This window comes from Rhipicephalus microplus, chromosome 4, assembly GCF_043290135.1.
Source record: "Rhipicephalus microplus isolate Deutch F79 chromosome 4, USDA_Rmic, whole genome shotgun sequence".
Lineage (NCBI taxonomy): Eukaryota > Metazoa > Arthropoda > Arachnida > Ixodida > Ixodidae > Rhipicephalus > Rhipicephalus microplus.
Window position 1 is genome coordinate 76636799 of NC_134703.1, and position 26500 is coordinate 76663298.

The 26500-nt window shown below is 45.1% G+C and overlaps 3 protein-coding genes across 3 annotated transcripts; 2 read left to right on the forward strand and 1 right to left on the reverse strand.

Moving 5' to 3' along the window:
* Positions 1-1076: 1076 nt before the first annotated feature.
* LOC119172172 (uncharacterized) lies at positions 1077-9988 on the reverse strand. Its single transcript, XM_075892978.1, has 4 exons — positions 9809-9988; positions 8362-8728; positions 3356-3418; positions 1077-2605 (listed from the first exon to the last, which is right to left on the reverse strand). The coding sequence occupies exons 2-4, from the start codon at positions 8648-8650 to the stop codon at positions 2403-2405; spliced, it is 555 nt and encodes a 184-aa protein (XP_075749093.1). The 5' UTR covers positions 8651-8728; positions 9809-9988; the 3' UTR covers positions 1077-2402.
* A 112-nt stretch (positions 9989-10100) lies between these two features.
* Positions 10101-13599, forward strand: LOC142814316 (uncharacterized). The gene is made up of 3 exons (XM_075892979.1): positions 10101-10477; positions 12178-12314; positions 12492-13599. Exons 1-3 carry the CDS (start codon positions 10288-10290, stop codon positions 12594-12596), a joined length of 432 nt encoding a protein of 143 aa, XP_075749094.1. The 5' UTR covers positions 10101-10287; the 3' UTR covers positions 12597-13599.
* Positions 13600-24256: 10657 nt separating this feature from the next.
* LOC142814315 (5'-AMP-activated protein kinase subunit beta-2-like) lies at positions 24257-26209 on the forward strand. Its single transcript, XM_075892977.1, has one exon. The coding sequence runs from the start codon at positions 24436-24438 to the stop codon at positions 25267-25269; it is 834 nt and encodes a 277-aa protein (XP_075749092.1). The 5' UTR covers positions 24257-24435; the 3' UTR covers positions 25270-26209.
* The last annotated feature ends 291 nt before the right edge of the window (positions 26210-26500 follow it).

Genomic DNA, 26500 nt, shown 5'->3' on the forward strand with positions numbered 1-26500 from the left:
GCTGAGCGTTTGAATCCACTGGCTGCGGAACTGCGCAATGTGGGGACCGACCAAGACACACAGAAGAAGAACCCCCGGTGAGCTATTTATCTGGCGAACTAATGTAAGACGCTGGAATAATTCACATGCTAGTAGAGAACAAGTTCCATAATATATAGCGTAAGTTCTATGATCGGCCGCCCTTGCTATAAGCATGTCAATGGCCGAGCACATGCGCCATGACTCTGAAAAACAGTCAAGCAAAGCTTCGCATCTATATAAAAAACTCTGGGTACAAAGTCGCGAATCTGCTGCATCAAATATTTTCAGGTAGCGTTTTCTATTGGTCGTCTGCAGCGGATGGGGATACCGTGATGCGTACAAAACGTGCACGTACGTCATTCGTTAAACGCGGCTTTCTGTCCATAATCAAGCAGCAGGGAGATCGGGCCCCTAGACAGAATGTTTTTTTCGGGGGGGGGGGGGGGGGCACCTCGATCAGAAGTGGGGGCCGGGCAGGCAGATGTGGTCGTGTTGTATTTGTGCTATGTATGCCTTGGGGAAAAAAAGAAGGGGGAGGGGCAAGGGCCTTGTGTGCCCCTCACAGGCTACGCCACAGCCTGACAAATACTTCTTGTTATCTGGCTTCACCACATTAATTACAATAGTGAAAAGAAGCCCGCTTCATGCAGCCGTCCCACGCGTTTATGTTTGCGCGCACGCACATCAGTGTGCTCAAGTGGTGAAGGTACAGTAAAAAACATAAGCTAATTGAGGCGCCTCATACGCTACATGAAACCTGACTTATCCTTCAAATCCTGCAAACACAGGTTCATGCAGCTATAGCTGTGCTAATTGTATGTTAACAAAATAAATAATAAAGTTAACAAATAAAGGAGATACAATGAACAAGTATTATTAGAGATAGAATAAAATACATTAACAAAGATAGAGAGAAACAACTATACTTAGTGAAATTCTATATTCCACAGAGTGTGGAGTACATTCCAGTTGAGGTCTCAACAAAGACAAAGCATGAAATCCAGGAGACCTGCCCCAATCAGGGAAATGGTCAGGGTAATAAAGAAAGCTTGGCGTCCTTGACAGACTTTTATTTATTTTTTAATTCAAATTGATTTAGTCCGCCAACAAGAAATACAGTGACAAAGTGCTTGCAGCAAGTGTACTGCATTGCTATTTTTTTACACAGTTGTTACCAACCAAATCATCTGCAGAACACACTTGTACACTTCAGTTAGTTCAGATGGGGCATGCATAGGCCTGTGGACTAGTTTTCAAGGCATCTGATCACTTTCGGACCGCTAGCTGAACCTCAATTGAAATCCGGAAACAAAAGTTATCTTCTTTTTTTTCTTTGTGTGAACCCACCAGTGTGGGTGAGGAGTCTCTTTGTAACATAATTAACTACACAGGTCAATTAAAACAAGCTTCACATGATTCTATCCAACTGACACACACACAAATACATGCACATACACACACAATCCAATTTGATGTTGTGTAGACACCCCACCTTGAATTAGCAGAACATGGCATTTCTTTCCCCTAACATAACAGTCGGAGAACGACGCCCTTTCTTGACACAACAAGCACTACCAAGAGAAGCAAAAACATTTATTTTTTCACGTTCGATCTTTGCAGTACATTTGTGCATCACCTGGTGGTGATTTCAATGAGATGGCTAAAAAAAAGCTCTATATAAGAGCAATAAAATGCCCTAATGATTGAACAGAGTTTGATTAGCAGATTTTGTACGAAATTATAATGACAAGCTCTGCTTCTCGTGCAGAAACAGCTGTAGCTTGGTCCTAATTCTTTGGCTACGTGTCCTGAACACCACACAAAAGCAGTGAGTATCTTTTCCTGGCACAGCTAATGCCTCTTAATACTTGCAAGCGCAAGCAGGCACCTTTATTAGGTTGACTGAACACACATGGCAATGTATACGTGCAGCCGACATCGGATGTTTACAAACCGTGGGGGCTGTGAAAGCATATTTTCGGGGAGATTGCTTTGGCAGCTGCCCCTATTTTGATGTAGCAATGCAGAATTAAAACTAGAATACAAAACAGCGCAATGAAGCTGTGTAAATATTCTGCCTTTTCTTGGATCCCATGGCAGGCGACTGTCCAATGCCAAACTGTACAATGTAGAAACTGCTGCAACAGGAACAGCTTCATGAACAAATACTGTGCATGGCACTTTATCAGAAAATACATTGCAAATACCTGTGCAGCTAGCATTCAACAAGTGCGAGTAAAAAATAAAAAAGACTTCAAGAGTGTTCTGAAAAACGAATCACGCGTGGCGCAACAATACAGTGTGCGAAAACAAAAACAAAAAGTGCACACCCGCAGTGGGGGACTCGTGAGGCTCCCCACACTGCAGGCATCCCAGCGAGATCAATTGTACAAGGCAGAGTCAGACTCCTCCTCATCGGAATTGCTTTCGGGAAATATAACCGACATTTGAACGGGCCGACGCGGCAGCTCCATCTGCTGACAGGTGAGTTTCAAAAGCTGTTGTATGACAACATTGCGTGCGTCGATTTCCTCTTGTAAATTGTGGTGTTCCTCGAGCAATGGCGCCAGATCAGTGGATCGTTCTGAAATGAAGTAAAAATATACTGCCTCACTTTACTATTTCATGTACGAAGTAAGAAGACCCAAGATTAGGTCTTTAGTTATCTATACCCCATTTCTTATATGGCAAGCAAGCCTATATGATGCAAAAATAGTTAGCGGTTAAGCAAGAGGCTTTCTCCTTGGCCTCTATTATTATAGCAATAACGAAGGAAGCCACATAGTAACTGTTGTGAATAACAAATAAAACAATAAACTGATCGAGTGAATGAAACAGTGAATGAAAGAATGAATGGTACAGAGGTCTTTGCTTATGTTTAAAATAAAGGTATCGTGCACTAGGTATGAAAGAAAAGCGATACATGCATGCGTCAAGCAGTAGTTCGATGCAATGCGTAGTTGGTGAGAAAAATTATTTATTCATTAGCCACATGCTCTGGAGGTGCCTTTCTTTGCAAGGAAAATATCAAGAATTCTACGAAAATGCCTTTCATGTCATGCTCAAGAGCCAGGTCCTCATACAACAACTCAAAGCTGTCCAGAAGGCCCACGATGCGGTGGTGAGGCTAGGCCTCCCCGTCTCTACGTAGGAGCGGCCCGCGATTCTGCCCCTATAAAATGGGGATGGAATCTTTCAGGACCCCAATGAAGTTTTTCATCCATTCATCCCACATATTTAGAAGCTTCTGAGCTAAAAAGCGCTTCTGTAGAAACACACAAATGCAAGATGTTAAAAGCATTCAATATTTTGAGAGCATGACAAGAACACTTACGCTTGATAAGCTGAGAAAGTTGCGTAATAAGTTGTTGAAGTTGCTCACAGCTCAGCGTAGACACTGAAAAGAGAAAACAAGGTTGACTGATATATCAAAGGAGTATACATTCCAACATACCAATCTAATGTTGACATGTAAATAAACTACAATGATAAAACAAAGACATGTTATCAGTATTGTTTGACAATGGCAGTCAGGTAAGTGAAGTGGTTTTATCACAGCATAAAACACTTCAAACAAGGAAAACAAATGTCAAGCTGTGCTCCATTAACGAGTTAGGGCACAAAGGTGTTGAATGCCACTTTTTATTTTTATGTAGTCCAAGAAAATAACTATCACAGAAGGCCAACTTTCCTAACACCCCACACATAATTACTATGGAAACCTTCATGAGATCAGTTTGAGATATATGCCAAGCCACGGAGGAAGGAAAAAGGTGTGCCAAGCACAGACTTGCTTCAAACAAGAAGGCAATGATCCAATGCTAATAACAGAGTTTGCAGCTCAATGTGGATTACTAAAAGCATAAACAGTTCAGCCAGGCTCAGTTGTTTGACATTATATAAAATGTTGTTAAGTGCTGCCAGTTGGTCTTTGAAATTATTCCATTTTCTCGGAAGCATAGGATAAAGCTTCCCTGATGTTATACCATTCAGTGCCTGATGTCAGGCTTTTGACAGTATGGTCACAGTGTGTATGTGTGTGCACATCAGTGGTGTCTGTTACTGCAAAAATATGACATCAAGATAAAAAAATAAGAAAATCATGGCATATCCAAGAAGTGAATGATGATGAGTGGGCGAAGCAGTGGTATTATTCGGTTTTGCCGTAACTGACCCGTGACATTGACAACTCACGCATGTAAATGAGTGATAAAGCGGTGTACAGTTATATACAATGTTTATGGTCATAAATGGTATGTTGTGCTGAGTTGTGAATCTTGTTTTGCCTTCACCGTTACTGTTTTGTACTATCAGACCTAGCCTGCAGGTGGCATAGATGAGTTCTGTGCACGTTTCTCTGGTAGTTGTTGGTTGTTTCCAGTCATACAAAATGCATCAAAGAGCATATCGAGACATCATATACTGCACAAGACAGTCATCTGTGATCATCATAGTCATAATATTCATTGTGCAGCAAAACATTGTCATGGCGTACAGTGGGTACCTTGCATGTGCTGTGTTTTGATGGCAGAAAGAGAATGTGTCGTCTGAAAAGCGGTTGTCCATGATCTCGTCATCAGCATCACCATCATGCCATAGTGGGTACCTTGCATGTGCTGTGCTTTGATGGCAGAAAGAGAATGTGTGGTCTGGAAAGCGGTTGTTCTTCAGCATCATCAGTGTCACCATGATGCCATAGTGGGTACCTTGCATGTGCTGTGCCTTGATGGCAGAGAGACAATGTGTGGTCTGGAAAGTGCTTGTTCTTCATCATCAGTGTCACAGTGATGCCATTGTGGGTACCTTGCATGTGCTGTGCCTTGATGGCAGAAAGACAATGTGTGGTCTGGAAAGTGCTTGTTCATCATCAGTGTCACCGTGATGCCATAGTGGGTACCTTGCATGTGCTGTGCCTTGATGGCAGAAAGACAATGTGTGGTCTGGAAAGTGCTTGCTCTTCATCATCATCAGTGTCACCGTGATGCCATAGTGGGTACCTTGCATGTGCTGTGCCTTGATGGCAGAAAGACAATGTGTGGTCTGGAACGCACTTGTTCACGCACACAACGCCAATAGACAAGCCTAAACCATAAAAGCTTTGCCCCTAAAAAAAAGATCTTGGGTTTTTACATGTCATAACCACGATACAATTATGAGGCATGCCCTATTATGATGAAAAATATCCGTGAGCAGGTCTTGTTTGCTCGAGCCGACATTTTGACAAGTGGACTTGGCTTTTTCAAGGCTAGAACAGACATGTCCACCTGTCGAAATCTCGGCTCGAGTGCACAATCCCTGTTTACAGATTTCTTTTTCATTGCAAGCTTCTATTTTCCCCTTGCTGCCGTTTTTTGGATGCCATATTATGAGAGTACGGATAAGCTTTAACCACTAGAGGTGCAATATTCTATGCATTCCACAATAGAAAACACACAAGGACATGTCCGTTGGGTTATTTTATCTACTATCGCACTCAGTATGAGCTATACTGCAGGAGTGCATCGTCAAGCGCACCTTTTAGTTACACATGGTGCGCTGGCCGTGACGTGTTTGTTCTCGGGGAGGACCTGGTGTTCCTAGGAGCGCACATCACCCCTACTTGCTTTCACACTCGCCCTCGTAATGTGCTGTGGTGATAACAGCTTTTAAAGTGATAACATCAATGATGAAAGCAAGCGAGTAGGGGTGATGTGCATTCGCAGGAACAACCAAGCTCTCTCCCACTGACTCGAAAATATGCCGTGACATGACCTGACAGCACACTCAACTCTGTCCTTGCCGGGTGTAGACCACACTGAGCGCAACAAAATTTTGTATGTTACCGCCGTATGAAGGAGCGAAGTTGCAAAAAATTGTTTTGTTTGCATGTGCATTGAGAGCATGCATTTGTTCTTACTTTTTTTTTTTAATGTGATTCCATTATATGGCGAATATACGCAGAAAAACTGCCACTCGATAGTTCAAGATTTGGGCGGCTGTGCATCTCCTATTTTTGATGATTGACCGAGCCTCAACCAATCGCATACAACAAATCCATATGTACTTTCTATTAGGAAATTCATACAAGATCGCACCCCAAGTTTCTTTTGCATGTATTTAAACACAACTAGTACATGGGTGTCACTGTATCTATCCCAAGTTGAAATTAAGTAGTAGCCATCGCAGGGCATTCGTGTCTAAAACAGGGCAGCACCTTAGCCATCAAGACATAATATTTCAATAATGTGGATTCTCTCACTAACCTTAACAAGCTTAGCTACACTTGGTGTACATCTGAAATTTAGATGAAAATTGGATGAAAATGTGCCATAACTATTTGATATCCTCAACAGGAAGAAAAGCTCCGTAGCACAATTACCTTGAGGATAACTATCCAATTAATAACTGAGACAAAAAATAGGTGTAAATCTTGTGCTATCGTGACATGCCTTGCAGTGTCTCTTGTACAGGACAAAATTGTCACGATGCACTTCTAGAGAAGCCCTGCAAAGCACTCCATGGACTTCAAATGGCAAAGCTATGTTAATATAGGATGCCTACGAGATGATTAGATGAAACCGCAATTGATTGCCAGAATTAACTAACCAGGTCATTACGTTCATTTCACCGCAAAATATTTTTGACAGATTTAGGAAACGTACGCATCACTTTGACGAATGACTCTGACTAATGTTCGATAAAATTGATTCTCATAGTCTGTCACATCTAAGACATGGTTTACTGTTTAAAAGAGGACTTTACTAGCAAAAATGTCGATACACCACACTGAAATATATATATTTGTGTTTGTTTATCAGAAAAAAGCAGTCATGACAATGAACTAGCTACACCCTTACAAAAATGAAATTAGCCTGTGAATTTTTATGTGATACCTTGACGATAACTGATGACAGAATATTCATTTGCTTTTTTTTTAAAGAAGTAGTGATACAATGTTTTGAATATTCAATTTTTTTGCATTTAATATAAGTTGCTAATCTCAAAATCATAAAAGGTAGTTGTAAGCCTCACAATGCCATAACTAACTTCTCATAAAGCAGCTTTGATTCCGTATTTCAAGAGTTGCACTATGTGTCATAATATGAATGGAGGTCAGACGAGAGCAAATTATTCTGATGTTATTGCATAGTGTTCTGACATGTGAGCTAAATTAACATCATGACATACACACACCCCATAAACAAAACAAATTCAACTTAAGCTTGTCTATAAATAAATACAGTAATTTATTTTAGAGTCCTCTGAGGCTAACCGGCACCCTTTTGTACAATTTCAATGTTAAGGACGAAAGTGTCATGTCAATATTTCCTGAATGGCAGACCATACTGCTCACATTGGCTCATCTTTACCCAAACTTCATACGGCCTAGCTAAATGAATTCATACATAAACTCTTTCAAGCAACAGACTTAACAAGAAGCTCTCTCAGAGCTTTGTCTCCAGCCATCACATGCAGCTTTAGCCCCCAGAAGCGCAGCGTCCCACTTTCCTAGCTGCGTATACCATTCTTTCTATCGATTCTTTGTATGATAAACAAGTTCAAGAACCGCCTTAGTGAACCATTCCCAGACTGAGCTAAATAGCTGCTTGACACGAGGCCAGACCACAACAGAGCATTCTAAGTTCAGTGAATGAGACTGCAATATTTCTTAGAAGGTTCAAGAGCCATTAACTAAAGTGGAAATACAAAAACACGTCATCGAAAATACTCACGGCGCAAAACACAGAAAGAAAGGCCAGGAAGCACTCAGAAGCCAAAAGATGGTGGTACACTCATAACTGTTTTATTGGGCATGAAGCTTCATGCCGGATAAAACAGTCCCAAGGGCAGCATAATCCTCCTTTATGCTTCTTATAGTAGTATCATGTGATGCCCTGCTGATCGCAGTTAAGCCCCATCAGGATAGAATTTAGTACCGTGAATAGCTTTCTTTTGCAGCTTGCGTGAGAAGCCTGTCACGATGGATAAAGGAGATCAAAAGTGACAATGTGACACCAGTACTAAGTCATTCTTTTTGTGCTTTGCACTACACATGTCGTTCGGCAAGAACTGAATAACCACAGAAAATTCTACTGTATGGCGTAGTGTCAAAGTCTGCATGTGTAGGAGAAACATTGGTGGGAACACAGTGCAAAAGAAGACCAGGACAAGGAAGTGTGCGCCGTTCTTCCTTGTCTTTATCTTACTTTGCACTGTGTTCCCAACAATTATTGTACAGAAACATTTAGAAGGTGGACTGGTAACGATAACTATTGGTTCTTTCTAGTACAATCGGGTGTCAAGGATAGATGTAAACATGATAATAGGCAGTGGTGAAAAATTCAAAGAGCTGTGACCTACACTCTTTAAGGGACTTCCATTCCCAACGTTTATGGTCTCTTTCCGCTGGCTGTGAAGAGTGTGACACGTTGTCTGGGGCCTTTTTGTCCTTATCAACTCTGCTAGTTCCAGTGTGAACTTCGGCACTCTCCAAGAGATAGGCCTCCTTAGGGATTCCATCTTCATCTTCTGAGGCGTTTTCTATCCTGCCAGCAGCTTGAGGTGGTTTGTTGTTGATAAAGGGCACTTGACTAGTGGCAAGCAAAGGTGATGTGCCTTCATGACTGCTATCTCCTGTAGCAGCAGCCATGCTTCCAAAAGAGACCTATTGAGTCAGAGCCGGCACGAGTTGACATGGCAGGCTTCTGGAACTTGCATAAACATTTACCTGAAAGAAAATGCCATACGAGACAGTGAATTTGTTAAACGAGGGCAGCAGATGGAGCAAACAATAGATGGCACATCTGAACTGCACATGTTTTAAGGACACAGCTGTGCAGAGTATGCACATGTTCCCATTATGTGGATAGTACGAATGATTGAGTAAAGACCACAACACAGATTACAGCTGTTGCATACATGACTAAACCTTTCATGAATTAAGAAATATACACAAAATAATGGTGCATGCTTTTAAGTCGTAAGCAATTGTCCTGAACACCGTAGTCGCTTGAGGAATGTGGTACAAGCGCGTAAATAAGCTGGCAATTGAACATAAGGTATCGATTGGTCGTTGCTGAATTCTTTGAAAGCCGTAACACCCCGACACGTTCACGTAAACACGCACGTTCAATTCGAGCAAGCCTGCGCATATATTACGGACATTAGAGAGTTAGTTAAACGTATGTTTTAACTCTTAAAGTACAACAACGTGAAAATATATAGCGCTATTATTTTTTTAGAAAACAAAGGAAAGAAAGACGTAAGCACCAGCGTTTGAGACGAAGCGCTTGAGGGAGTGTCTGACGTAGGTTAAAATCGAACGCGCGAAACGGCAAAGAAGCAAGAGATAACAAACAATAAACCTCCGAAACGCGCAAGTGTTGAGACATATGCATGCGCAGATGTTATGCCAGCAGGGCTCCTACTGTTTGTCGCACACTCCTTGGACAAGACAATCTACAGATCCGTTGCGAGCACGCTCACGTTCTGAATGCGGGCTCCTTCATCGACGCGAACGCGAATCAACATGAGCTCCACGGACAGTAAGAAAGAATTTTAGCCCCGCCTTGGCGGTTTCGATATTCGACGCGTCTACAATACACCGCTCGCACTTCGGGAGACAACAGATACATAAACGCCACCGCATTTTCTGTACAGCGCGTGTGATAACCTAAACTTGCTGATTACGCACATCCGCGCATCACACAATTAGAGAAGTCCGGCGTAGCGATGATTATCAGTTCGATGCACTTCGATCTGGAGTTTTGAAGCGACAGTGAACTCTCGCTAGATGCTTTCGGCTTACCTCGCTGCGCCGCAGAACAAACGAAGGCACGACATGAGAGCAGCGCGAAAAATATCTTCGCCGAGTCGCAAAACAGTATTTTTCTTACTTTTTCATCGCGCGCTTGGGTACTACATAGCGCGACGCTAAAACAAAACGCAATATCCGAAAGCGCAACTAGCGCAACAACGATTGGGGAGCGTCTATTTGCACCTCAACAGCTCGGGGTCACGTGACCCTAGTTGCAACGTCACGTATGACGCCATTGGTTAAAGCGATCGGCTTCAACTGGCTATGTCTTATTGTGACTACGTCTTGTTAAGCGACTCTAAGGTTGCTAAGGTTACGTGATAAAAAAAAAAAAAAAGAGGGAAGGCTTGTTTTGTTGTCATGGTTCGCGAATCCCCCAGCGTGGTTGTGTGCCTATAGTTTCTAGGATCTACTCTACTCTACTACGCGTGGTCGTCATCCACGCTGCGTAGTTCGTTGGCGGCTTGATTATGGCAGATGAAGCAATCGTACGATCGCATCTCCTGGACTTTGAGAGTGGCGAACACAACTGGCGTGGATACGTGAAGACCGATCAAGAACTGGAGCACCTAGAAAGAGCCCTTCTCGGCCTAGGAGTGTCATTCAAGGTGACATCCTCCAGGAAACATGCCGAAGAAAACCTACATAAGGCAGGAAAGCGTAAGTATATAAGCGTTGATTATTAAAATCTAAGGGCATTTCTGCTTTTTTGTGATTGTTTAGCCATTTTCACGAGTATTACTAAGCGCGGTGATATGTACATGTACCTTACGCAGTTCTGTTAGGATAAGAAGTCTGAGTTTTCTTCAATAAAACTAGTTGTTAGAAAGCGCTTGTCCGGTGTGTATCTCTTCTTTGTCCCTGTGTTTTCTTGCGCGCTTCTCAAGGATAAAATCTGCGTTCCTTTGCGAACCCCATAGTTCACTATACCTCCGGGATTGACGCGCGTGCACCATTAGACAAAAGGGAGTGTCTAGCGTTACGTCTAGACGTAACGACAGCAGCCGTTGCAGTTACGTCTTTACGTAAGATTAAAGTTACGTCCAGCGTGACAACAACACAAATGCAGTCTGTTAGGCTCGCTGAACCGATCGTCTCCTAAAGAAAAAAAAAAAAAGTCTCCAGTGGCGCAGAGGGTAATGCGTCGTGCTCGAAACTGCGAGGACGTTGGTTCGAACCTCGCTGCTGTGCTACACTTTTTTTTTCTTTTCGTTTTTTTTCTTTAGTTCTTCCCGGGCGCCGTAATATTTTTTTTTTAAGGAAATCGCCTTGGATAATTATTAAACTCAAGTGTGCATTGTGAAGCAGACGGTGGACGTAACCTTAGCAGCTGATTATCGTTACGGCTGGACGTAACTACACCTTACGCAAGAGCTACTTCTAGACGTAACGATAGGAGCCGTTCCAGTTACGTCTGGACGTAAGAATAACGAGTCTTAAAGTTACGTCCAGCCTCCAGCGTGACAACAACACAAATGCAGTCTGTTAGACCCACCGAACCGATCAGCTTTAGTGGCGCAGCGGGCTATCTATCGTCATGCTAACGTGTCGTGTTCGGAACTGGGAAGACCTTCGTTCGAACCTCGATCTTGTCCCGTTTTTTCTTTCTTTCTTTTAAATGCGGAGCATTTCTTACCTTCAGTATGATAGTGAGCAAGCGCACGGGCATATCGCGTTGCCTGTGGCAGCTTCTGTGACTGCTCGATGCTCAAACCAGCCAGTAGCTGTGGACTTGGGTTTATTGTATGGTCATATGGGCTTGTGGCATCATTTGTCGAGAGAAGAACGAGCGGTTTCTAGCCGACTTTGAGAACGAATTGTAAATTCCATGCCGTGTGCTGCACTATAATGCTTGGTTTACATGTTCTCGGGAGCACCGACTACCAGTTGGCAGCGTTTTCTGACTATGCCCGAAATGCGTTGCAGGGCCCAACTTTAGGGTTGGATGAAGCCAATTTTCGCTGTAATACATAATCTTGAAGGCCACGTTTTGGAGCAGTTTCTCTACTTGTAGCATAGCTGTAGCAATTACTGCAGTGTTCCCAGTACTATGTAGTAATGAGCTAAATTCACTGTTCACTGAGAAATGGCATTTTTGTGATATTAGTCTGTCTGAATGTTCCACTATTAGTGCTCTTGTACATAGTGCACTCAACAGTTAATGACGTTCCTTGGTGGTACAACCTACGAGTTCGTAGGGCATTCGTCTTTATTGCCAGAGCTAAAATAGAAGCAGACTGCATTCAAAGCACTATGTCTGTGCTGATCAAGTATGTTAACAACACCTTGCATTATATTATAATGAATACACAGTAAAATTTGTAAAGCAATAAAAAAAATTGTGTTCAATGTTTCTGCAGTGAAGCTTATGTTCTCCATCAACCGGGGAGCTGTGCCTCTGAACTTGCAGCTGCCCTTCAGAGTACTATCATTGACTGACAAAGGGTGCCTGTATGGAAAAGACAAGCACTCACACAAAGGTCAATCAGAGGACTCTGTAAGTAAATGAATTAAGATTGTTGTGTACAAATGAGACTACTGTTGAATGCTTATAAAAGTGATTTCAGCCAGCATTAAAAGTTTCTTTCGACCACAGTGATTTCGCTGAAAGATATTTTTATGTACATCATTTTATCACTATTGAATGTGTGGGATCTTTGGCACTTGCCACCAGCCTGTTCCTGACCAGCTGTCCCCTGGTCCTCCCTGCTGTGGTCTCGTTCCTGCCTTCGGCCCTGCAGCCACCTCCACCCTGCCTAATCCACCTGACAGCCTCTAAAGTCGCCTCGCTCGGCTGGTTCGCCCACTCAAGCTTTGGCCCAGGCCCGAGCGTGGTCGCTCCGGCTACCGTTCCTGGCTGTCTGCTGTTCCGGCCTGCCGTTCCTGTGAGGCCCCCATCCCAGCGACTTTCGGCAGTTGGCTGCCACACGCAACTTGCAGCCACGCCTCGTACGTTCCCGGCTGCCAACCTCTCCAGACCGGCGAACTTCAAGCAGGCTAGCTGCCCGCCCTTGTTGTGCAGTCTTCCCCGTTACTCCTGGGCTGTGGACCTTCTCCCGGCAGTGGGCTCTCCCTGGTGGTGGAACTTTTGGTGGGACGTTAAGTGTGACCATGGCCGACCTATGGACTCGTATCTTCGGGAAGACGACATCACCCTTTTGGACTTTGCCCCGTTTGCCAGTCCCCTTGCGGCTGAGCTGACCTTGCCACTTGGCCTCGGACAGCCTCTTTCACAGGCTGGCCTCGGTCTTTAGGAGGGGGGAATGTGGGAATCGAGCGCGCCGTCCCCTTTGGCGCCTCGTTCCCCAGCTAGCGTGTGTGTTGGCCCCGCGCGGCTCGAGCGCCGGGAACCGCTGCTAATCGGCAGTATGGCGACCACGGTGGTGGCGCCAGGCCTCTTTGTCTGGTGCGAGCCATGTGTCGGCTTCCCGGCGCGCGGCACACGTCCGGGCATGTCTGGACAAGCCACCGCGCTAGCTTACGTCACTGTGCAACGCCTGTCCTCATTGGCCGCCAGTGACAACCCCCTTCCCCCTGAGCTCGCTTCTGTCTGGCGCGGGCTTGCCCGCGTCAGATGCTCTCAGGCCCGCACGAGAGGTTGACGCGCTGCTCTGGCAGGCGGCTTCTCGTTCGTGCACTCGACTGCTGCCCCTTTGTGTAATAGTCGTAGCGCCACTGGCAAGCGTACATGATCGGTCTTGGGAGTTACCCTGACGGCCCGCAAACCCATGATTGTCGCACTGTGCTGCATCTTGGGTTAATAAACCCGTGTTTGTTGACAACCTGCCTCGAGTGCCTTTTCTGCGCCGTGTTGGAGAGTCGACGAACCCAGCTGCAGCGTCTTTGTTCGCTGCGGCAGTGGAGAACGTCGCGTCCCTGCCCGGTCGCCTCGTAGGTTAAGCGTCGTGCAAACCTATCTCCACACACTTAAGGAACAAAGGACACAGTACATCACAGTGCAAACCAAGAAATAGGCATTTATTTGCACCTTTTACACAGCAAGCCCGCTAGCGGAGTTATACAAATAATAGCATGTCAGTGTAACACGCTGTAGAATCGACAATGTTTGACTCACCATGCCCAGTTAAGCAGCGAGTAAAGTTTAACCCTGCAAGAAAGCCAAGCATATGCAGTTTGGGGTCATGTATCACAAATAGAGGTGTATTCGGGTCAATGGAAAGGAGCCTGTGGAGCTCCTTATGACATGCAATGTGCTCCAAAGAACAAAAAAGAGGCATTCATTCCTTTGGGCCCTACGTGTCCTCACTATCAGGTAGCACCACTGTGGGGGAGCTGGCTGACAAGGCATGTAAACGCTATCAGGGAACGAGAGCATCCCTACATCCCCCAGCAAAGCACACACTATGTATGTGCTCTGTGAACAGAAGGCAGTTCATGTGGCGTAAATGTCATTATAGCATGTCCGTGCACTGGCGACACCACCCCTTGTTGATATCACTGGCATTTGGTGCTTGTCAAGCCCTGTATCCACACCTAGACAGGTGGCTTGTCTGCAGACTCAATGACAAAACACCAGGTCAAGACTGCTCAAAGGCAATGCAGTAGTGCTGTCTGCATCAACGTGCCTTGCCGCCAAGACGGCCAGAACAGCTGGCTCCTGTTGCAGCTGCCAAGGGTTGCGTGCTTTCATGTGGGCACTTTTATTGTGTTACCGTACATGCACACAATAGCACATATATTAAAAAAAGTGTCTTCCTGGTACGATGTGCAGGTGATATTCCCAGCACCCCAAAAATTGGTAGTGTTGTGTATTGAAAAGGTAACATGCAGAGCAGTAATGAAGGGCACTAGAGGTGCAACATGTAACATCAAACATGTCAAGAAATTTTTTTAGTGCAAGTTAGAAGTTTGTAGAATCCCTCTGTCCTGCCGGGCACCCTACATTGGACAGAAGAGCAGGTGCCTCAACAAAAGGCTTCAGGAACACAAGAATTTATGCAGTAGAATTTAAATCGACGGAAATCTTGCTCAGCACTGCTCTGCCTGTAAGTGTAACCCGAATTTCAGAGACAACTATTTTGGTATACAGCAAGGACAAAATTAAAAGAACAATTGTAGAAACATCTTGTATGCTGCTGGAGAAGCTAACCGCATGCATGAGCTTTCCGTCCACAGCACTTACAGACAGGCAAGTGGCATTTCTAGGAAAACAAAGATAATTTTAAATGCTGCGCATGTTTCACCTTGATTTTGATAAGGCATTTTTTAAATGTTAATTTCCAAGAGATAAATGCAATTTTTTTTTTTACTCTTAGCATTTATGTTTGCTTATTCGCAGTTTGCCCACAGCGCCCTCTTTTGAATTTCAAGTCTTTGCCCTCCCCTTTTTGGTGTTTTTGTTTCATTAAATCAATTGTTAGAGATACACTTTTTGTGTCTCATTCCTGTCGGCACTCTAACTTTGCGGCACTGCCTTTATCTTCCACTATGTTGCAACTAGCCCCTACACAAGCTCTTCTGAATCCGAATCTTGATTTTCGTGCTCCAAAAGCAACATTTTGCTGCTACAAAAACTGCTTCAAATTCTATTTTGGCTATTGCACCCCTGCACATGTTCAGATTATGAGAAACTAGTAAAAACTAGTTTGGTATTTCAAGAAAGCCAATGTATGCAAAAAAGCTGGCAAACAATTTCTTCAGTTAATTGAACAGTGGAACATTTTATACTGCATTATATCATGTTTACCCTCAAGCATAAAAAACAAGTTGCTCCCTACTGCCATCTAATAAAACGCTACAATGAATAGCTTTTGCATTTTTTTAATGCTCATTGCATGGCTTCCACTCAGATGGCAGACAATGGAGGCCAACCTGATGTGGACTGGACAGCAGAGACGTTCAAGAAAAAAAGAGTGAAACTCCAAAGCACAAAGAAGAAGGGATGCACAGCAACTATGCACATTAAGAAGGTTTAGGTGTTCCCAGACTTTGAGGTATGAATATCCATTAAATGGCGGCCATTCCATCTACATTATCTAGTTTTCTGTTCAATGCATTCAATGTGCATGCTGTTCAACTAAAGAGCTTCATAAATATTCTAACCCAAGATGTAGTATAATAAGCCTCTGTTTCAAGTGTTTCACCATACTTGTCACACCTTCGTATTGCATCTTGCAGTAAATGGTGCAAAAGCAGGACTCGGAATAGCACAAAAGCACTGCCCTCATGTTTTGTTATATTCTCAGCTCTCATATATAGCACTCTTTGCCAACACAAGACCTATTCATGGTGGGTTACGGCCGACATATATCTACCTGGTAGAGATCATTCAGGCTTGTGCACAATGTCCTAGCGACTATATTAACGCGATAGCGTTAGAGAGCTCGTTTCGCATAAATCCCATCGCCGACGTCGGTAACAGCGTCGCCTGTGAGCGAAAAATCGAGAAAGGTGCAAATAAAAAATCTTCGGTCCCATTGAAGATCGAACCCGGGGCCATTTGCGTGGCAAGCAGGCGTCCTACCACAAAGCCACGATGTTACTTGCAACTGCTTTGGAAAAAAACACTACATAAATGTCATGTAGTGGAAGGAGTCTCCTTAACGCATTTTGTTTGGCAGGTGTCGCGACGAAAATGAGCCCATTCGGCAATTTGTAGGCGCATTGGCGAGGCCATCAAACTACGTTTTTTGCGCGACGCCATGCTTCGAAAAAAGCCGGGATAGTGCAGCCATCGCCGCTAAAAACACAGACGAACTTCCAAAGAGCTCCAAAAATGGACAACTATGTCCATCTAGCGGAAAACATATCAAGCCAACGCCTCCTTTTTAGAGGAGGCATTGATCAAGCAAACAGTAAAAATTAGATAATGTGCTGCCATCTGCGAGGCATTGTGAGAAATATGTCTTGACTAGCACAGGGAAGTGCTTTAGATCGAAAACTTGTACCATTACTATAGATACATCGCGCGCGCGTCTATGTGCGTGTGTGTGTAACAACACACATTAATAAGTATGCACTTAGTGGTTGAAGTGCGCACTAGGGGCCAGATTTCGCTGTTGCGTTCAACTCTTAAAGGCGAAGCTTAAAGGTCCCCCAATTTTTTCGGCATGCTTGTGATCACTAGTGAATTAGGTGCAGCAATAACACTTCACAATGCTAGCTGTATTTCACTATGTTAACAGCGGTGACATTACTGTAAAGTCTGCATATCTTATGGTAGTGCTACATATTTGCCAAGAAAAGTGCCTTTGAAAAAATTCTTAACATGTTTGCGTAACTTGTTCTCTTGATCGCCCTTAGATTGCAGTGCAAGGATGTACGAAGAACCGGATCACCATGCTGAAGTCTGCTGCATTGACTAACTTGTCACAACAACTTAATGGAGACAATCCACCAAGGTCAGAAATGCGACTTTACGTCACAATAACAAAGATGTCATGCCACACAGAACATGACTTTGGCAACTTCATGAAGTATGGACAGACGGTGGACCACAGTATTATTGAAAGAATTAATGACCTCGTTCAGGAAGGCATTACGTCTGTGCATGAAGTGAAGACATGCCTTCGCTACTATGTACAGGACGTGCTCTTCAATGGCAAGGAAAAACCTGATCTAGATTGCAGAGCATTTTACCCGACATCCAAAGACATCCGCAACCATATTCAGGAATCTTTGAGGCAAGGGCGCTGTAGCAATCTGGATCAGGAGAATGTTGCAATGCTGGTATCTGCACTGGAGAGAGAAGAACCAACATCAAAGGTGCTCTTCCGGCCATATTGCTACACAAGTGAAGCAAAAACGACAATCCCCGAGGCCGACGATGACCAGATTAATGTAGAGGAGACCTTGGCAAAACAATGCGACAGGACCTTGCTGTTCTGCTATCAGTCTCGCTTCATGGCAGAACTACTAAAGCAGTATGGCAACAATGTGACATGCCTTGATGCCACAAACAAGACAACAGATTACAGCTTGCCACTGTTTTTCCTTGTTGTAAAAACACCCACGAATTACATGGTGGCAGGTGTTTTTGTGGTGCAGTACGAAACAAGTGCGTGCATCAGTGAGGCACTCAGTGTGTTTAAAAGCTGGGATCCTGAGTACTTGCCTAAGTATTTCATGGTGGACTTTTGCCAGGCTGAAATAAGTGCGATTTCTGAAGTCTTCCCACAGAGTGAAGTCATGCTGTGCAACTTTCACCGTGAACAGGCTTGGGAGAGGTGGGTGAAAAAGAAGGAAAATGATGTCCCTCCAGACCAAAAAGATGCCCTGCTTGGTCTCTTTCGCAAAATAGCCAATTCAAGCAGCAGGGAGGAATTTGACGAGGCCTACAAATGTCTGAAGAACTCAGTTTTTTGGAGGAACGACAAAGTAGCTAGCTACTTTGAAACGCAGTGGATGCCAGCAGCCAAGATGTGGGTTCAATACCACAGAATGAAGTTTGGTGTCGTCGTTACAACAAACAACGGAACAGAGACACAGAACCGCATCCTCAAGGAGCATTACCTGAGGTGGAGTCACGGGAGAAGGAGCCTTTCGAGCCTTATTACAGTAGTGGTGAAAAAGTTTCTTCCAGAGAGACAAAGCGTCTTTATTCAGCAGAATGTAGAAAGATCGGCAATGTACCGCAAGTACCATGAATATGTGCCAAAGTACCTGCATAACAGACCTCCAAAAGTAATAAGGCATATCATGGCTCGTATCAACACAGCCTTAGACTATGAGCCTGAAGATGTTGCTGTATTTACTGAACCTGGCGTTTTTTCTGTGAAGTCAAGCAATCCAGGCTTGCTACACACGGTAAACTTCCATACACCACAGTGTACCTGCCAGGATTTTCTTCGACATAAATTGCCATGCAAGCACTTCTGTGCAATTTTTCGGTTTTTCAAAGAATGGTCATTTGAACAGCTCCCAAGAGAATACATTGAAGGCCCAATGCTAAGTTTGCACAGCAACATTCTCAGCACACCAGAAAGTGGGTGCATTTTACCGGCACTCTCTACCGAAGGCACAGATGACATTTTGCAGGTGCCCTCAGAAGAGGAATGTGTTGCTGAACTGCCAAAGAAAATCCGGGAAACTAGCAAGTTATCCAGGAGAATGATTACAGACACAGCCCACAAAATTACAAGTGTTGTCATCTACTGCAAAGATGAAAGAAAGAGAAAGGAGGCACATGAGCTGATGCTTCAAGCATACAGCATTCTGAGAAGTGGGTGTGAGAGTTCAAGTAGTGGCTTAGTCATTCGTGGATCTCCGACAAAGGGTTGCTCTGGCCAGGCAAGCACTACACAACAAGCAAAACGAATCCGCCTAAAAGCACTCCAGCATGCAAGACGCCATGCGGAGAGCTGGAAAACAAGAGGCAGAGTAGGCAAGCAAGCCAGCGAACTTAGAGCAACATTTAACGTTGCACCATAAACGTCTGATGCTCGCGCGTGCGCCCCTTCATCGAGGGATAATAATATCTGAGGTTTTACATCCCAAAACCATGATATGATTAGGAGAGGCGTCGTAGAGGAGGGCTGCGGAAATTTCAACCATCTGGTATTCTTTAACATGCAATGACATCACACAGCACTGTCCTCTACCATTTAGCCTCCATCAAAATGCGACCGCTGCAGTCGGGATCGAACCCGCGACCTTCGGGTCAACAGCCGAGCACCATAACCACTGCTTCACCGCGATGGACCCTTCGTCGAGGGAAGGGCGACTTGTTGGAAAAGAAACTTCCCATGGCTGGCTTTGGGTAATCGGCACCTCCGGGACTTTCTCACAGCTGCAACAAATGGAATGTGTTGGGGGAGTGCACCTACGGTAGAGATGCACAAGCCAGGGAAGAATTTTTGGCTGCTTTGGCAGTTGTCTTTGAACCAGTGAAGAGTGTGGTCATCGGTGTCACAAGTAGGCAGCGAGTGTGGAGTGTCCTGTGCAACGAATAGAGTTGACTGTCCCGTCGGGAATCCTCGTCTACAGAAGCTGGCAAGAGAGTCGAGCGGCGGGCACCACGTCGATTCGTCTACGAGTACTGTAAGCTGGCATGGTTAAAAACAGCGCGAAGTAGACACGGACAAGAATTCACACAGGCAGCGCGGTCCTGTGTCAATTCTTGTCCGCGTCTACTTCGCGCTATTTTTAACTATAGATACGTACCAACTGGCTCGTATTCACACTCTTTTAAGCTGGCATGGTCTGTGAGGAACCTTTTATTGAAATTTTAACAGCAGAGCTGTTCGAGCTATCCACAAAACAGTGCTTGTCGATCAAAAACATTGCCTCGCTATGATGTCGCCTAGCATAGCCATGGCAACCAGGCCATCTGCACATCGCCCACAACCTTCACGAAGCTGTGCGCACCTGCCTTGATACTAAGCATGACCGTTCCTGCGCACTGACTTGTCACCACATTGTACCAGCAGGAGCCATGTCGTCATCATGTGCTGAATCTTTGCTTTCGCCATGGGTAGACGTAAATAAATCAACTTCGGAAGAAGAAGCCACATATAAAGAATGACAACGTGCCGCGAAGTGGGAATATGTTCAGACATCAAGCCGAAGAGGCTGCTACCAAGTTTCGCCATTAAGCGGAAGAGCCAAGGTGTGCTGCTTGGCAAAGGGAATACATACAGAAACCCTTGCGAGTACGTGCCCGGCCTGCATGTGGATGAGAGCTTCTATGGCAGGGTCCAGCAGAGTACTGATTCAGCGGATAACTGGTTTCGTCAAGAGTTTCTGAGCACGGAATTTGGGCACGCCTGTCACATCTGCAAAAACCTAGCAAAAACCTTCTAAAAACTTGAGAATCGACCAGCTTCACTGTCTTTTAAGTGTTTTATTTTTTGTTGCTATTTTATTTAGCCAACTTTGCATTTGAGTTGCACGAGAAGCTCTGCAGTATAAGCACAGTGTTTCTTTCTCTGCATTTATTTTCAAGTCAATCCTCTATTTTATTAACCTACCCCGTTGTCTGTATTTTGTATCTGTAGTTATTCAGTGTGGTTTCTGGTGCCATTCTTTCTTTCATTGCACATATTTTTGTTTCCTCTTAGTTAACTGTGTGTCTCTTGCCATTGCCCTCTTTCTAATTAAACGGTTGCTTGTTCCTTATATCACATATCTCTGTATTCTCAATGAATCTGTCAGTCATCCTGAACATCACAACACACCCCACACAGGTCGACTGGTCAACGAAAATTTGAAATGTACCACTTCAAGACCTTTCAAGCATTGCAGGGCCAAGCCTGAAGTTGAAGCGTGTGAGTCTGCCAAGACGCTGTTGTTTGAGCAGCGGGGTCTGACCGAAGTGTGTTAAAGTGTACAGTGCATAAGTGTCATGTCAGAACTCATTATAAACTATGGTATTGTATAACAGGTGGCAGAGTGTTACGAGACTTGAACATAATGCATTACATTAGATATCTGGCAGTTCTTATTTTAGTACTTTTCTTCACTTGGAAACAATCAACATAGTTCAGTTGAGGGGCTAGTTGGTACTGAAATAAAGCCATGCAGGGGATAGAACACAAGAAGGAGTAGACAGGATTGCACTTGTCATGTCTACTTCTACTTGTGTTCTGTCCTCTATGCACCTTTATTTCAGTTTAAAGTTTGCTAATATTTAATTACATATAAGTTAGTTTACAGATGAAAATGTAAAACACACGTCTGCTTTGAGCATTTCAATTGAGCGGGAACTACAGTAAGTGCCCAGTCATGCCATACCGAACTCAAGCTTCAAGATACAGGTTCAGAAACAATGTGACAAACTGCAAGTAAAAACATACCCCTAAAGTCGCCTTGAATTCCAAGGTAATGCCTGCCAAGTATTTACTGGTAAGCACTATACCTCCTCGTGCATGTTGTCATTAAAGAAGCTATAGCTTTGCAGCCTCATGCCAATATTGTGGCTCAGGAACTACATATGGTACGATACGAGCACTGACGTACAAGAAAGTAGTGCTTCCTGAACTGACACTGTGTACTGCAACTATTCATGTGCGTTGGCAAGTTCATAGAATATTGCAGTTGTTCAAGTGCGGCAAGTAGTACAAGATTGTGCACATCAATCAGTGAACTATGATGCAATGTACGTAGACTACACTATAAAGAAAAAAAAAGACGCTAGGATGCGGGCCAAATTCACTTACGGTCTCCTGCTTCTTCCCTTAGTTTGCTACATTGCGCCACGGTACCCTGTTCTCTTTTGCACCTCTTCATACCGCCTCGCCACTCCACCAAAGAGTAATATTTGTTTGGGTTTAAAGCCCCAAGAGCAGATAAGATTATGAGGGACGTCGTAGTGGAGGGCTGCGGTAATTTCGACCACCTGGGGGTTCTTTACCATGCACCTAAATCTCGGCACACGGGTCTCAAACAAATATTTGCTTCCATCGAAAATGCTACCGCCGCGGATTCCGTCCCGCGACCTTCGGATCGCCAGCCGAGCGCCATAACCACTAGATCACCTAAGCAGGGACCAGAGCGAGTGCTCGTCTCACTGGCGAGTCAGGTGTGTTGCCGTGCGGATACGTAACGTAGTACAGTACAGGTCACTAGTGAGCACATTTGTCTAAAACACCGAAAAGGCACGCTCCGGACTGCGCTGACGGCATTTTCTGATAACAACTGGTTAGAAAGAGCCCAAATTCTTGCATGCAAAGCCGCTAAGGTTTAATGCTTGAGTGAGGGCTGTCAACTAGTTATCGGTATACATGGCGCCAGAGAGTGTTGGTGCGTGCCATTCCGGCATTCTAGACAAGTTTCAGTTCACGACCAGTTCACAGTACGCGACCAGCTCTCGTTAATATTGTGTCTAACAAAGAAAAACGAGCCCTTATAATTTCCACTTGACCTCTGTAGGTTGCACATGAAATTTAACAGTCGACTGCTCACTGGTTCTTCAGAAAATGAGAATCAGCTATCTGTGTAACGACGCGAAGCTCAACCGAATGGCCATCGGGAGGACTTCGGGCTGTACACCTGTAGACTTCAGTAAATTCCTTCGATGTAGAGCATATGGCGCTAACAGCGGTAGCAGCAAATGCCGGCAAACATACCTGTTCCTATCGCGTGCCCTAGCCTTCGTAGCGCCACACAACTAGGGAGCCTACATGACCGGCAGTTCATGTAGGCTCCCTACACGCAACCTGTGACACAACACACTTGGCACTCTCCTCGACAGCACTAAGTTCATGAGCGGCACAGTGGAGTGACTTCGATAACGCGGGCTTCCTTGGTCGAGCTCTTTAATCCAGGGCACGCAGCGTGGAAGTGTGGATGACGGTCACATGATAACTGGAACTCGTGCACACGAACCGTGATGACAACAAAACGCGCCTTCCTTATTTTTTTTTATCACGTGACCTCGGAGTCGCTTGACAAGACGTAGTCACAATAAGACGTAGCCAGTTGAAGCCGATCGTTTTAACCAATGACGTCATATGTGACGTTGCAACTAGGGTCACGTGACCCCGAGCTGTTGAGGTGCAAATAGACCATGACCTACTACACTCCTGACCTGCCCAGAGAGCACCTCTTCCAGCGCCCACGTTCTAGTTCATACCTTCTGCCGCTAGGGCCGTCACCTACGAGCGGCGTGGCGCTAGTCAGCACCTGCTCGCTGACGTCATCTTCACTCTTTGTGGTCAAATTTTGACCAACAAAGCACTCGTAGTGCGTATTTATGATCCAAAATTTAGAATTATTCAGAAATAATAATACTAAAAGACATTCAGAATTTTTTTGCAATAAAATGCACGCTACCACGCATAGGCTGCCCTACATCGTGTAAATCTACGGGTTCCCACGTTTGTCAACCAGTGTGCTATAAATACTCAAGCGCTCTGAACACCTTGCTTAACCAGCAATGTATGGGAAGAAATAGTCACATATATGCCGCCAGTTCACTACAGAATGCAGGCATTCTTATACCAGCGCCTACAAAACAACCGTAAAGAAACAGACGAACAGGTTATAGGTAGCGCCACCAATGGTGAGCGGTTGAACGAGAGCGGGGACACGCGCTCCCATAGGAACCCCGCTATCTGAACAGGTCAGGAGTGTAGTAGGTCATGAAATAGACTCTCCCCAACGATTGCGTCGTGGTTGCTTGCAGCGCCCACGATATCGGCTGAGTTTAGTAAGCAGCATTAGAGCTTGCGGCTGTACGTAAAGAATTCAGTACTAACAAATCAATCCGTATCGCTTAAATTATGAAAGCAAAATCAAAGTAAAAATTTAGTTCTACTGATTCCTTTACATAGATACGAAATGATTACATCTCAAACCACAAAATTTTTAAATGTTTTGCAAATCAGAAACACAAAGATATTTTGCCAGCATACTTTTATGAGGTTTGTAGCTTTCTGTGTAGCAGGACCTCTCGAAAGTGCTAGGTGTTCTGTGAAAGTGTCATTATTATTCTTAAATATTCACAACAAAACAACCACGCTGCCTACGTGCAGCCCCGCGTGCCAGCATCGCGGATCATCTGGCAACAGCTGAGTAAACGCACCAAAGGCTGAAAAGCGCAAGTAAAATGGCCGTGCTGTGATTGATTTTGTTTATCGAGTGGCCAGTTGGTTATGTTGTTCTCCCATTTAGTTCATAGCGCGTAAACAAATTGGGACGGGAACTTCTCGCGACCACCGATGGGCAACACCGGTTCGGGCAGCAAGCGTGACCGCGCCTATTCGACGGACACGGACACTCCGTCTTCTCCGGGCAAAGATGACCGCGCTTTCGAGTTCACCACTGGCAGCTCGTCGCGCAAGAGCCGCTTCATCTACCAGGCCTCGCTGGACGACTCGGACGACATTCCGAGTTTCAGGAAGGGTGGCGACTCCGAGATGCGACCGCGAGCCTCGACCATGGAAGGCGGCGGAGGCGAGCAGCCAAAGGCCACGCTTCCCACCGTGTTCAAGTGGGAAGGCGGCGGCAAAGACGTCTGCATCAGCGGCACGTTCACAAACTGGAAGCCCATCCCGATGGTCCACAGCCACGGCGACTTCGTGGTGATCCTTGACGTGCCCGAGGGCGACCACCAGTACAAGTTCATGGTTGACGGGCAGTGGGTTCACGACCAGAACGAGCCGACCGTGGACAACGACATGGGCACCAAGAACAACCTCATCAACGTCAAACAGTCCGACTTCGAAGTGTTCGAGGCGCTCGCCATGGACAGTGTGGGCTCGGGCACCCAGAGCGTGTCCGGATCGCCTCCCGGCGATTACGGCCAGGAGTTGCCGCAGGCCAAGCCGTACGAGAAAGCGACCGGGCCGCCCGTACTGCCGCCGCACCTTCTGCAGGTCATCCTCAACAAGGACACGCCGCTGCGTTGCGAACCGACGCTCTTGCCCGAACCCAACCACGTCATGCTGAACCACCTGTACGCCTTGTCCATCAAGGACGGCGTCATGGTACTCAGTGCCACGCACAGGTACCGCAAGAAATACGTCACCACGCTACTGTACAAGCCAATTTGAAGAGAGACCCCTTGCCCTAGCGCGGCCAGTTTTTTAAGTGTCACGTAGCCGTTTACGAATAGCCGCAGTTTTATCCTGCCCTCCTCCGCATTTCCGATAATTTTTTCACCCCCTCAGTTCTTCCTTTTGGAGGGGAAGCTTTAGGATGTTATAATTGCCGCTCGCTTGTTGTGTTTATTAAAGTCTATTCGGTTGACTCACTACCGGTGATGCATTCCATGACCTGACCTCCAGACGCCTGACTGTTGACGATGACCCCTGGCGTTCCTTCGGGCAATAATGAGATCTCAAGCGCGACGCTGTCTGTGACCGTCTGCGCATCCATTGCCTGCACGAGCCAGATGTACGGTAACAGAGCAGCTAAACGTGCCTGGACGTCCATCCTATCCTTGCACCTTTCAATCCAACAAGTGTCACCGCAGACGACTTAACATGACTGTTTTACTGTAGAGAGCATCCTTGATGTGTAAACGGTTTGGTAGAGAATTGTATCCATAGATAATCAAAAGGTGCCAATCTACAGTGGTACGTTCGGGCCCAGCCGAGCCAAATAGTCGATCAAACATCATGCTGCTGATACACACGATTGCTATGTGTGGTACCAAACTTGCTATGCGCCAAGCTTTTAAAAAATATATGTGCTTTGCATGAATTGTACGTGCCTGGAACATAGAAGGGTGAAGAAAAGCTTGTGCCACTGTGGTGCTTACTGCCAGCACTAAGTTTGTGTCTACGTCTTCATGACTGTGAAAGAGTTGGTCACAGACGTAAGTTCTGTGACTAATGATTTATGTGCGTAGACGCAAGAGAAAGTGGTTGTTATGGAATGTAAACTGACAGTGCGCATCCCTCTGCGATGTGAGATGACTTGCCTGAAAAAGGAAAAAAAAATGTGCAGCCTTCCTGCTTTTCCTGATAAAGAGAGCTTTGTTACTCAAAACTAGCTTGACTCTGTCTGTCCTACAAACCTACAAAAACACATCAGTGATATGCAGACTGAAGTTTGCTTGTTATAGTCAATATGAAGGAGCACTTATTTCGAGATAGAAATTGAGAATCCGTTGTGCTATTTTACACATAAAATATTACAATAATTGGAGTGCCTATTTCACGTAAAAGCCAGGCTGATGGATGATCTTTGCTTGGATTTTTCACTGAGGTATTCTATTGTCAAGAGTTTAAAGGGACACTAAAGGCAAATTTTAAGTTTATGTCAATTGTTTAGTGCTAC

What these genes read in the sequence shown, in the direction of transcription:
- LOC119172172 (XM_075892978.1), bottom strand. Translation starts at nt 8,650, where the DNA reads ATGGCTGCTGCTACAGGAGATAGCAGTCATGAAGGCACATCACCTTTG. An exon ending in ATGGAAGTCCCTTAAAGAGT is followed by an intron (nt 3,419 to 8,361) that starts GTAGGTCACAGC and finishes TTCTCTTTTCAG; the next exon opens with TGTCTACGCTGAGCTGTGAG. An exon ending in ACTTTCTCAGCTTATCAAGC is followed by an intron (nt 2,606 to 3,355) that starts GTAAGTGTTCTT and finishes ACTTCATTTCAG; the next exon opens with AACGATCCACTGATCTGGCG.
- LOC142814316 (XM_075892979.1), top strand. Translation starts at nt 10,288, where the DNA reads ATGGCAGATGAAGCAATCGTACGATCGCATCTCCTGGACTTTGAGAGT. An exon ending in CCTACATAAGGCAGGAAAGC is followed by an intron (nt 10,478 to 12,177) that starts GTAAGTATATAA and finishes ATGTTTCTGCAG; the next exon opens with TGAAGCTTATGTTCTCCATC. An exon ending in AAGGTCAATCAGAGGACTCT is followed by an intron (nt 12,315 to 12,491) that starts GTAAGTAAATGA and finishes ACTTGCCACCAG; the next exon opens with CCTGTTCCTGACCAGCTGTC.
- LOC142814315 (XM_075892977.1), top strand. Translation starts at nt 24,436, where the DNA reads ATGGGCAACACCGGTTCGGGCAGCAAGCGTGACCGCGCCTATTCGACG.